The 13,445-nt window shown below is 42.1% G+C and overlaps 1 protein-coding gene across 1 annotated transcript in view; it reads right to left on the bottom strand.

Annotated features, from left to right (window-relative positions):
- Window positions 1–6,552: 6,552 nt before the first annotated feature.
- Window positions 6,553–13,445, bottom strand: part of sh3gl1b (SH3-domain GRB2-like 1b) — a 71,367-nt gene continuing 64,474 nt past the window's right edge. Inside the window, exon 9 of the mRNA XM_060932579.1 lies at window positions 6,553–7,064. Coding sequence (XP_060788562.1) covers window positions 6,868–7,064 — 197 coding nt within the window. The 3' untranslated portion in view covers window positions 6,553–6,867. The remainder of the gene's footprint in view (window positions 7,065–13,445) is intronic.

Here is a 13,445-nt window from a genome sequence, read left to right as displayed (position 1 = left end):
CTTCCGCTTATCCGGGACCGGGTCGCGGAGGCAGCAGTCTAAGCATGGAAGCCCAAACTTCCCTTTCCCCAGACACCTCGGCCAGCTCCTCGGGAAGAACACCGAGGCGTTCCCAGGCCAGCCGAGAGACATAGTCCCTCCAGCGTGTCCTGGGTCTTCCCTGGGGCCTCCTCCCGGGGGGACATGCCTGGAACACCTCCCCAGGGAGGCGTCCAGGAGGCATCCGAAAAAGATGCCCGAGCCACCTCAGCTGATTCCTCTCGATGTGGAGGAGCAGTGGCTCTACTCCGAGCTCCTCCCGAGTGACTGTGCTTCTCACCCTATCTCTAAAGGAGCGCCCAGCCACCCTGCGAAGGAAACTCATTTCAGCCGCTTGTATCCGCAATCTTGTTCTTTCTGTCATTACCCAAAGCTCATGACCATAGGTGAGAGTCAGAACGTAGATCGACCGGTAAATTGAGAGCTTCGCCTTTTGGCTCAGCTCCTTCTTCACCACGACGGACTGGTAAAGCGACCGCATCACTGCGGAGGCTGCACCGATCCGCCTGTCGATCTCACGCTCCATCCTTCCCTCACTCGTGAACAAGATCCCGAGATACTTAAACTCCTCCACTTGAGGCAGGACTTCTCCACCAACCTGGAGAGGGCAAGCCACCCTTTTCCTGTCGAGAACCATGGCCTCGGACTTGGAGGTGCTGATTCTCATCCCAGCCGCTTCACACTCGACTGCAAACCGCCCCAGTGCATGCTGAAGGTCCTGGTTTGAAGAAGCCAACAGGACAACATCATCTGCAAAAAGCAGAGATGAAATCCTGTGGTTCCCAAACAGGACTCCCTCCGGCCCCTGGCTGCGCCTAGAAATTCTGTCCATAAAAATTATGAACAGAACCGGTGACAAAGGGCAGCCCTGCCGGAGTCCAACATGCACTGGGAACAGGTCTGACTTACTGCCGGCAATGCGAACCAGACTCCTGCTCCGTTCGTACAGGGACTGGACAGCCCTTAGCAAAGAGCCCCGAACCCCATACTCTCATCGTGCAGATCCGATGAGTTTTTTTTTTTTTGGGGGGGGGGTGGAGTGTCTGATTATAATTTCATCAAAGTAAATTCTGTATTAAAATTACTAAATAAGCAAATGCCGTTACAGTCCATGAAACACAGGAAGTATAAGTATGAGAAGAAAACAGTAAATCAGAAAGCTGCGCACGTAAAGCCAATTACGTAACTTGCGTTGGACTGATGGAAATCCTTGCGCGTGCAGTGAAGTGCAGCCAGCAGCAGATAATGGTGCGCAGCCAATTGGCTTTACGTGCGCAGCTTTCTGATTTACTGTTTTCTTCTCATACTTATACTTCCTATGTTTCATGGACTGTAACGGCATTTGCTTATTTAGTAATTTTAATACAGAATTTACTCTGATGAAATTATAATCAGACACTCCAACGCCCCCCCCCCCCCCCCCCCCAAAAAAAAAAAAAAACCCTCATCGGATCTGCACGATTCACACAAGTCCCCCAGACAGCCGTGAAAAAGGCGGCATCCACCAAAAGGCGCGCCGTTTGCATCCATGGCAAAGTGTTGGCTGAGACAAACACTTGTATATCGAGGACCTCAAAATATTCGCCATTTACTGCGAGAAAGTGAGGATGACCATTCGTGAGCACGACTTGAGGTGGAACTAGGCGGGGCTTTGAGGTGTCGTCTGTTAATACGAGAAAGTTTCAAACGTCAGCACAAATGGCTGGTGTACCGTTTTTATCGGGGGAGAGATACTCTTATGGCATGTTTACGAGCGTTACCTCATAGCAGCGTAGTGTGATGATAAACTGCGGCGCTCGTACGCAAAACGCGTAACATTTGGCAGGTCTGGGAATATAATCATAGTAAACGTCGCAGTGTAGAGACGACTGAATGAATATCGCACAAGCCTCCTCCAACGCTTGAACTAACAATTCAGCAAGTCACTGTTACCTTCTGAATGTGATTAATTAATAAAATGTCAGTCAAATTAACGAGTTAACAACATGCTATGTTCAAATAACGACTCAGACTTCATAAATATTGTTTCAGGGCTTCCATACATACGCGCACAGACTTTGTGTGTGTGTGTGTGTGTGTGTGTAGGAAACAGTAGGACACTGCCCGCAGTATCATCTACAGAGATTACAGAAGCTAAAATCAGGCAACGCGTTAAAGCCCAACACATCCTGTACACTGCAATAGCGCAGAGCGTTTTGGCTGTTTTCCTGCATGCGCACGGTCACATGAACTCTCGACTGTTTGTACTGTGATAATCTTACTCCTCATCAGAAAAGAAAATTCTAACCTGTTTAATTTATTCACAGGAGAAGGGAGGGTGTAGTGTTGAACTGTTCAGACGAACACGTTTCTCGGTAAGCCCTTACTGTAACGCAGAGGTGAGCGAAGCTGCACGGTTTAGTGTTTTTCCCGCTCTAACACACCACATGCACTTCATTCATCACCTTAATGAACTGAATCGGTGCGTTAAGATTGGTTCATTTTCCAGACTTTAATCACATCACATCACATCATCTCACACACATCATGTGTTTTTTGTTAACGCGATCTCAAAAACAGCACTTCAGCGCCCTCTACTGGTGAAGTCTAGTTTAGTGTTTGTCCAGTGAGGGTTGCTGTAACTGTGCTGGATTTCTCTCTTTCTCCCCCCCCCCCCCCCCTTGACCTGAAGCCTGAAATCAGACTGGTGACGTCCATAACACATCATTATGGATGAGATGTTGCTAACGGCATTTTAGTCATAATTTTAAATGAATAGTTCAGGAGCAGAAGAAGAAACTAAAGATGCTACAGTTTTTAGATTGTGGTGACGAATTGTATATTATTTTATCCACATTCACTGGATATGAGCAATCTCCCGCTCTGATTGGCTACTCTATTACTAGGATATCAGCTCATATATCGTGAGTAGAGGAAAAACAAAATGGCGGAGCGTGTTGCTGAATCAACCGAAGATGAAATAAAAACTCTACTCGAAAACAAAACCCCAAAAATTGTCATCAAGTATTTAAAAGACACAGAAATAGCTAAAAGAATATAGTCCCCATAGACATATAAACATAGACGCCGCATTGAGCTGGTGGCCCGTTGCTGGGATACGTCAGAGTGTCCGCCATATTGGATGTGGCAAATCTTCCCTGTAAACCAATGCAAGTAAATGGACTGAACTTCATAAAGCCCCTTTCTACAATAATATTTAACTCGGTGCCTTTTATTCACCCATTAAGACACACACGTATATATTTGGGAAACAAACAGGCATCGAAACAACATATATAACTTTTAATGTGATGGTTATAAATAGTGTGCGAAATACCCTGTACACTGCAAACTAGCGACAGATCCGCGATAGATAGCTCAGGTAAGCTAATCAGTCAGCATACCGTAGCAAGCTACCAAAACCTGAGGCCACAATAACCAACCTACAAGACTAAATATGATAAATGATGGAAATAGTGGAAAAACTGGAAATAGTGAATGAAAATAAAAATGTACTGTTTTATTTATTGAGTCACCACACAGACCTGCTCTCGCTGAATAAAGTGAGCTGAATGAGCGCCAAACTGAGTTCGGCCAGGTTCTAACGTCATACCAAAACAAACTACATCACTGATTCCTTCACATTCAGAAAGGTTAAAAACATTCATCATACGTTCAAAAACGTTCATCATAGTGTGGCACTGTATTCTCTAATTCTCACTGCTTATAACTCTACACCCCCCCCGGTGGAGATGAGCTGGGAAACTGAAGACTGAAGGAACAGCTCCCTCTCGGATCCTGACTGTCTGACCTGTTCTGTCAAAATCCTCCGTCCTGAAGTGTTCACTGCACAGCATGGATGACGGAGTAGCAGAAAACCCTTCCCGTCGCACAGCTGTCTCCCACTGCTTTTTCATCTCTCTATTTGTGGGAAACCTACATAGTATGTGAAAAGTTAGCTAAGCAACTAACAACATTCAGTGTAGTTACGAAGGAAATACTTAGTTTTTTGGAGACAGGTTTCACCGAGCGGCGAGACTTCATATTAGCCACAAAGTCAGGAAAATCTGTTCGTAAAATTACGTTATAATGACCAAATACAATGAAAAGTATTTTTCCAGTCTCACCTGTGAAAGGTAATCCCATGTGATCTCATTTGGACGGTAAACCTGTTGGTACAGTTAAACGCAGCACATGAATGAGGCATCTTTATTCTCGGCTACTGTCTAGACGCTATACCAGAGACGGTTGAAGAATCTCCACTTTGCCACATCCAATATGGCGGCGAGGATGACGTATGATTCTACGCAGAATGCGGCGTCTATGTTTATATGTCTATGATAGTCCCCCCCAAATATCTCCAGCCCAGTCGGTGGCGGTAATGTACCTCAAATTGGTTTGCCAACCGCCAAAGACTCTAAAGAAGGAAAAACCCCAAAAATACAAAAAAAAAAAAAACCAAAACACAAAATATATGTTATAAAAGTATCTGATGGCAAGAAAATCTTTTTTTTTTTTCAAGAATTATTATTATTATAATTGCATTTTTCACAAATTGCTCCTGTCATTTCGCCGGTTTGTTTACATTCTAAGTGGAAATGATTTTGTCGGACGTTTTGTAGAAAGTTATTTACTGAACCTGCAAAAAAATAAAAATGCTCTGTTTCTCAAAATCCAGTGAATGTGGATAGAATAAAAAGTTATTCCATTCAATCTCATCGTACACGGATTATAGAAAACTCGTCGGCTATCAGCTCATGTACGATGAGACTCTGTGTTATAACTCATATTTATCATTTAAAACACGACGGAGCAAGTCTTGTCCCATAAAAAGACTAAAGTATAAATATGGAGGTGATTATAGGAAACCGCAAGCTCTGATTGGTCGAGAGATTCGGATTACTTCTCGATAATCACCTCGAGCGACTCGGCAAAATGGCGGCTGATCGCTTCGTCGCTCTAAGTGAGGAAGAATTACAAATGATGAAAGAAAATGCTGTTCCTAAAAGCACTACTACAAAGTTTGGTCTAAAACTATTCAAAGGGAAGGTGGGGTTGTGATTTATCGATTTCAAAACAAAAGGATGTTATAGATAAGTGAAGTCTGCGCCGCACCGTTATTAATTTGCATGCTGCTTTTGAAGACTGAAATAAATTATTATTTTTTTAAATATGATTTTTTTTATTTTAAATAAATCACCTGTGTATTTATACAGAAACAAGTATCCACCTCAGGCTCAGTGAATATTGGTGAATAATAATCTCGACTTAAACTCGGCCAATAATTGTTAAAATAATGTGACTTTGACGATAAGCATTTCTGGGGAAAAGAAAAAAAAAAACCTAAACTCGACCTGAGATGATCAATAAATATTAATTGTTTATCACCTTGAGTCATTAAAGCTTAATATTTAAATAACTGTATGTAAAATTATAATTAAGAAAAAAAAAAAAATTCCAGAATGCTCAGTGACGTACTAAAACCAGGACTGGAATTTTTTTCTTTTCATAGAGCTCTGTGCAAAACGTGTGTCATGTTAAAAAACTAACCTAACCTATTAATTTCACATCCGGTATCAATCGTGCGAAGCAAACAGATGAAATGATATTCAAAGTAGTTTTTTCTTAAAAACGTGCCGAGTCGTGAGATTTCTGGATCTGGACTGTTAAAACCTGAATATTACAGTTTAAACACATTTATGGTCTGGAAAACATGGTAAGAAAACCACTAGAGCGTGCGCTTAAAAAAAAAAAAAAATTAAAAAAATTAAAATGGGGGGGGATCCCGTCACCTCTGCTCCAATCCCTTCCGTTACTCTAAAGCTCGGGAGACCGAGGTGTTCACATGTTACACACGACTCCGTTAAACTCAGGTGAATATAAAACCACTGGTTACTGATATATACGTGAGCGGGAGAAGTGAGAGTTGTGTGTGGCTCAGGAACGCTACGCACTGAGCGGCTGTAACACACACAGCCCACAGTGCCGAGTCAACGTCCAAACGGTCCTTAAGATCACATCCTGACCAGCAGGGGGCAGTCAGGTGACGTCAGGTCAGTCAGAGGATCTCTGGTTTTTATACCACGCAGGACAGAATGGGCAGGAGGAAACTTCCACCACTGGTGTGTGTTTTTTTTTTTTTTTTAAACGGACGCTGGTCCTGGATTTGATTATGGGATGTTGTGGGATCCCGGCCCGTGAAGGTGCACTAACGGAACATCGGAATTTATTTTGTAGTTCTTAGGTCCTTGGCGGCGCTTTAAGGATTAAAAAGTGAACGGATGACATTTTCAAAAAGATACGACGGGTCTTTCTGAGCGGGAAGATGGTGTTCAATGATTAATTCAGCAGTTTATCCAGTTCAGTGCTTTAAAAATAGTTTACACGAATTTTAGAGCGTCTGTAAGGACTTTATGAAGTACTAATATCCTAAAAATTATTATTGGTATTGCGAAACAACCGATCATGATGAAGAATAAATATTGGCACGTTCCTGTGCTGGACTGACATGAGAAACGTGATTTTTTTTTTTGCGTGTGTATCGGGATCAGATGGAGTCGGGTTTAATCGTCAGTTCAGTGAAAGTTAACACGGTTGATAAAAGTGCGTTAAAGTCACGTTGTTAGTCTGTCTGACTATTTCTACGAGGTTTAAAGCGGTCAGTCTCGGTCCTGGTGGTCAGTCGTTCGTAAAATCGGTCCTTCCTTTCTTCTTCTGGAATGTGAGAAGAAAAAGTTCTTTCCTTCATAAGAGGTCAAAGTGCCAGAGTTCAGGCTCTGACGTGGCTCTCCGTAAACCCCTCCGTCCTTTCCCTCTTTCACTTTCGCCCTGTCTCTGTGTCGTGGAGGTTTAGCGGGACAGAGGGACGATCACCTCGACGTAGTTGCGAGGGAAGAATCCCGACTGGCCGCGCAGCGTGCCCTCGAACCAGTTCTCGTCGATCTGGCTGGTCAGGGTGATGACGTCGCCCTCGCGGAAGCCCAGCTCGCCCTCGTTCTCTGGCTCAAAGTCGTACAGGGCTTTACAGCACGGCTGCTCCGCTGGAGCTATACACACACACGCGCACACACAGATATGGCATGTTAGATGTGTCAGGGGAAAAAAAAAAAAAAAAAGACAGCAGGATGGTTGGTGGTGTTAACTGGCGTTAGACTGAAAATAAATGACATTGATTAATGCTGCCTTCAAGTTCGCCTCAGAAACTTGCGTGTACGAGTTCAGACGTGGCGTGTGTTCATGCTCGGGTATTTTTTGGTCGTATCGTCAATGACATCATGTTTACTTTGCCTTGCGTATTGACACGCCCCCAACTCAGGTCACAGGAAAAGGAGTTCCTGAGTGGCAAGTACGACATGCACCTCATAATTATGAAGGCACTTGAAGGCAGCATGATCTCCTGCTGCAGTCTGGCAGACACACGGCTCGAAGCGGAAGTGTGTTACTGTTATTGTGTTAAATTCAAGGACAGCAGACGGCCTTCTGAAAGACCTCGTCTCAAAAACCTGCTGGCGTTCAAACATGCCAAATCCGCCCTCATTATATTCCTCCCTCATGCCTTCTACCTACTCGCTAACTAACCTGCTTTAAGAATCATGACTAAATAACAAGCGATCTTCCCTTTTAAGGCAAATTAAAACCTTAGTCCCACATCAGATTCTTTGCCTCACTAACCGGTGGGAAAAAAAAAAAATCTCACTTCAGCGCTGAAAATAAACAAAACAGGATGATCATCTCCTGCATGCCTTCGTTTTAATATGATTCACCAGATCCTCGAGTTGGCTGATGCTCAATTCTACATCTCCGTTAAATCATTAAAGTGCCTAAGCATGAGCTGTGCAGCAAAACCCAGGCAAGTGTGACAGGTTAGTGCGAGGACACGAACTCAACCCCACTGCAGTCAGCGTGCTGCTGTTGGTGTTAGTGCGGACTCCAGCTGAAGCCTCTGCCCCGAGCTGTGTGCCGATATTATTGATTTCTCTGTATTTGATTAAATCCAGCATCACTGAAAGGCTATTCAGCATTCTGACACTAAGCACTTTTTACGTGTGGGTCTCTGCTCTGCTACGGCGAATTTCTCAACCTGTTATTCACACTTTTGTTGTAATGTATGGTTCTCTGTAATGTTCATTCAGGCTGCCAGTGTGAAAGACAAATTTGTTGTTCATGACCTGCCTGACTGGATTAAAAGTCAACTATAAATATGTTTAAATTGTCGGAGTATGATACAGATTTGTGCGCGCATGCACGTGATTAAAGTCACACTAAAGAGGGAGAGAAGAGAGAAAGGAAGGAGGAAAGAAGGACTGAAATTGACAAAGAATGGAAAGAAGGAAGAGCAGAAGGAAAGACAGGAAGAAAGGAGACCAGGAAAGAAAAGGACAAATGGAGAAGGAAGAAAGGAGGAAAGAAGAAAGGAAGGAAGAAAAAGGTTAAAAACTCTTGTCTGGTGAAGCTGCCTTTAATATTTGGCCAAAATAAGGAACGTTATTCTATCCACATTCACTGGATCTGAGCAATCACGCGCTCTGATAGTCTAGTAGTAGAGTAGCCAATCAGCTCGTATACCATGAGTAGAGAAAAACAAAATGGCGGAGTGTGTTGCTGAACCAACTGAGGATGAAATAACTCAACTCGAAAACAACCCCCCCCCCCCCCCCAAAAAAAAAAAACCAAAAAAATATGGAATAAAAAGTAAGAACATCTTTTTAATTTTTCAATTATCGCATTTTTCACTATTTACTACCGCCATTTCGCCAGTTTGTTTACATTCTTCATCTTTAACCTCCTAAGACCCAAGCTGTTTTTTTTTTACATGCATTTTTTATTTCTTTTTGCTATTTGGGCTTATTAGAACCTGATTAGAATAAAAACTAAGCATCATCTTTGATAAGATGTACTTTTTGAGAAAAAGTATGTCCACATATGTGGATTCTTGTTCTGAATTTCTAAAAAGTGCTGTCCACGTATGTGACTGCTAGGCCCTAGGAGGTTAAGCATTAAAATTTGCCTAATTTTTTTTAATTCAAAAGCTCAAAGTTGTTTGAAAATTACAGAACTGAAATGTCCAAAAAAAGAATTAAATAAATGTCTAAAGCTGTTCTATACCTCGGCACGACAGCAAGGCGGCACTTTCTACAAAAAAAAAACAAAACAAAAAAACACTAAAGTAAATTTGTGCAGCCATCGACAGGTTTTCAAGAAGTCCGTCTGCATGGAAATGATCGTCGGACATTTTGTATAAAGTTTTTATTTATCGAATTTGCAAAAAATAAAAATGCTCCGTTTCTCAAAAATCCAGTGAATGTGGAGAGAATAAAACAGTTATTCCACTCGCTCAATCTCGTCACACATGGATTATAGACACCTCGGTGCTACGCGCCTCGTCAGCCATCAGCTCATGTACGACTTGTTTTTGTGGAATGACTGTTAAATACGTTTAAATTGTCAGAGTATAATACAGATGTGTGCAATCAAAGTCACGCTAAGGAGAGGGACAGAAAGAAGAATAAAAGGAAAGAGGAACGGAGGACTGAAACTGACAAAGGAAGGAAGGAAAGAAAGGAGACCAGGAAAGAAAAGGACAAATGGGGAAGGAAAAGAGGCAGGAAAGACAGGAGACCAGGAAAGAAAAGGACAAATGGGGAAGGAAAAGAGGCAGGAAAGACAGGAGACCAGGAAAGAAAAGGACAAATGGGGAAGGAAAAGAGGCAGGAAAGACAGGAGACCAGGAAAGAAAAGGACAAATGGGGAAGGAAAAGAGGCAGGAAAGACAGGAGACCAGGAAAGAAAAGGACAAATGGGGAAGGAAAAGAGGCAGGAAAGACAGGAGACCAGGAAAGAAAAGGGGAAAAGAGGGAGGGAGGGAGGGAAGGAAGGAAGGAAGGTAAAAACTCTTGTCTGGTGAAGCTGCCTTTAATATTTGGCCAAAATAAGGAACGATGTACGGAACAGTGAGAATTCCACTGCAGTATTCCGTCGTCCTGTAAAGAACACAGGGATGTGATCACGGCGGGGTGATAATCGATATTCTACTGATACTGTGATGATATAATTGTTGCAGTTTGTGTAATCGTAAACCAAGTATATGTGGTTGTAACACTTCATAACACTTTTGTGAGGTTATATAAACGATTGGCACGTGCCTACAGCCGTTCAGCCAACACACACACTGCTCAGCCCCACCCTCCTCTCCTTAAGTGTGTAAACATGGAGAAACCTCACACACGGAGTTAAAGAGTAACCCTGAGCCATACTGAGCAGATCTAATGTCCGCAGCCTCCAGTGCAGCTCTGATCACCACCACTCCGGAAGGAGTCCATAAGCTGCTGCGTGGAAAGGATTCACTTCTCTGGACCTCCTGGAGGTTACATAACCGACCATCCGCTGTGCTTCACAGTGCAACAGATTTTGTTTGAAGAGGATCATGATAAAGCCTGCGGGCCTCACGGAGCCCTAATTCCAAGCGCTGCCTCTCAGTGATGTTTATCAGAGTAACCTCCAGGCTCAGGAGAGGGAAATGACCGAGGTGTTTTGCATGCCGTCAGCGCCAATGCACTCAGTCGCTCCCTTACCGTAAACTCACCAAATCAGCCAAGAGGAACATTTATGTTCTATGTACTTGTGATGGAGCCATGATTTCAGCAACACTTGAACAGAAATTCTCTCGATCTAAAGTCTCACCTGTAAATTAATTCTGACAAAACGACTAATCCAAACGAGTGCACAGACCAGTCCTGTGGTGCGACTCTTTCACTTCCCCACTCAACTTTAGTTCACACCTGCAATTACTGTTTGATAGGCATGTAACCATATATTGTGCGACGATAAATCACGATTCAACCTGATGAAATAAAAATGAATTTGGCTGCGTGATCGTAGTTTTTCCTATCTGTAAGTGCAGAGGGCACAATAATATACAATAGCGGGAACACACTTGACTTCGCCGTAGGGAGAAGTAGCACAGCTCTAATGTGAAAACACAGATCTAAAATGGGAAGAGCTGTTGTGACTGACTAAAAATAGATTTAATGAGAAATCAGAGCTCTCAAATGATCATAATTTATTAAGAAAAGACCCATTTGTTAACTTATTTTTTTTTTCTGCAAAGAATGTTTTAGTTAGTAGGCTATTTAACAGTTATTCCATGAAATCAGGTCGGCTATAAGCTGTGTACGACGAGATCGAGCGGAATAAACGTTTTATTCCATGAAGATTCACTGGATTTTGAGAAACAGCATTTTAATTGCTTTTAGCAAATTCAATAAATAAAAACTTTATACAAAACGTCCGACAAAATCATTTCCACTTTGGCGGACTTCTTAAAAACTTATCAATGGTGGCACGAATTGACTTGTGTTTTTTTTTTTTTTTGTAGAAAGTGCCGTCTTCCTGTCATGCCGAGATATAGAACAGCTTTAGACATTCATTTAATTCTTCCTTGGACATTTCAGTTCTGTAATTTTCAAACTTCTTTGACCTTTTGAACCAGTCTAAAAAAATATTGGAAAAAAGATACGTTCTTACCATGAAATACTTTCACTCCACATTTTGTTCCTTTTTTGTGATTTTGTTTTTGAGTAGAGTTTTTATTTCGTCCTCAGCTGGTTCAGCAACACGCGCCGCCATTTTGTTTTTCTCTACTCACGGTATATGAGCTGATATCCTAGTAGTAGAGTAGCCAATCAGAGTGCACGATTGCTCATATCCAGTGAATGTGGATAGAATACCGTATTTTCTGGACTATAGAGCGCACCTGTATATAAGCCGCATCCGCTCTATTTATAAAAAAAAAAAAAAAAAAAAAAAAAAAAAAGATATACAAGCCGCACCGGGCTATAAGCCGCAGATATCTATGTTGATATTTACTGCATGTACAGAATGATTTTGTACTGTAAATGTACATGTATGTACCTGAACAGATTCTTTCCGAACAGTGCCTTTTAACACGGCAGCAACTTTGCTGATTAAAACGGAACAGAACCAAGAGAAAATAACCGGTATTTATTTACCTTCATTTCTCCTGTGTTTGAAACCACAAGTCACTTTAATCATCTTCGCTGGATTTGAAAATAATTACCAGTTAGTAATTTGTCGTGCGTGTTCTATCTGCTAAAGATCTGCTAATTCTTCTTTGCATTGATTTTTCGTCTATCTTATTTTTGATTCTACTTCCGGTTAGAGCGCCCCTAGCGGTGGAAGAAAAATCCACAGAATAGCCGCACCTTTGTATAAGCCGCATGGTTCAAAACCTAGGAAAAAAGTAGCGGCTTATAGTCCAGAAAATACGGTAATATATTTTACTCCAATCTTTACAAATTTGTATAATTAGCATAGTTGGTTAAGAAAATGAATAAGAAAATGTTGGTTAAGATGATGAATAGAAAAATCAATTCCTTTTATTGTAATTAAATTTATCATCTCATTTTTTCACAAAATATGGTGGGAAAATTGAATCATGAACCCAATATTGTGAATCATATCGTGAACTGGGTGAATCGTTACATGCCTACTGTTTGCTCAGAAATGGAAGAAAACCTTATATTACCATGGTTTTATCTTTTCCTGTCGTATACGAGCTCATTAAACGTGGATACGTTACATTATAAAGAAAAATCTTAACAGAATGATCACCGCTGCCTCGAGTGCACCTAGCTAGGACAGTTTTGCTAATCTACCAAGGATGAATCTAACACGGCCGATTTTTACCCTGACTAGCGTGTTATTTAATTTGCGTAACCAGTCACCTTTAGAAACACCTACATGACGACATGTTGAGTGTCTTAAGCAGACCTGCTTGAGCACAGAGTTAACACCAGTCATGGCTCCATCCTTTCTTCCCGTTATTCCTCAGCACTCCACACAAGAATCAGATTGTCAAGGGGTGTGGCCTAACCTTACATTTAGAAATCAGTGGTATTATCAAACATCGAATCATGGCTGGAAGAAGCAACATGTCTTATGAAAGCCTGAGGTTTACGTTCTTTATTTAGACGATATGATTTCAGTTTGATTTATAAAGATGTGTACTGCTTTTTAAAATTTTATGACACTATTTATGTACAAATAGTTACCAAGGTGACTGTGAGGCAATTCGGACAGTCACACGATGCTGTACTATAAACTTCTGACCTGTTCCAATCCATCTTCATGCCTTACCCCCCCCCCACACACACATGCACGTTTACACACTCCTCGGACTCACTCAGTCTGGGTTTCCACGATGACCTGCTGCGCTTGAACAACTGATCTGATGATGTCAGAGGAGGAAAAACAAGACAAAACAAAACGGGGTCACGGAGCGATGAGAGGCAGACAGCTGCCCACTCATCCTGCCATCTCACTCTCACACACGGCCAGGCGGCGGTATCACACCCTGCCACCGACCCTTAACACCACACACAGTGTACATTGTCTCCTTCACTGTTTCT

The sequence above is a fragment of the Neoarius graeffei genome, chromosome 10 (assembly GCF_027579695.1).
Source record: "Neoarius graeffei isolate fNeoGra1 chromosome 10, fNeoGra1.pri, whole genome shotgun sequence".
In the NCBI taxonomy this organism is placed as follows: Eukaryota; Metazoa; Chordata; class Actinopteri; order Siluriformes; family Ariidae; genus Neoarius; species Neoarius graeffei.
This window is presented reverse-complemented; position numbering and strand designations above follow the sequence as displayed.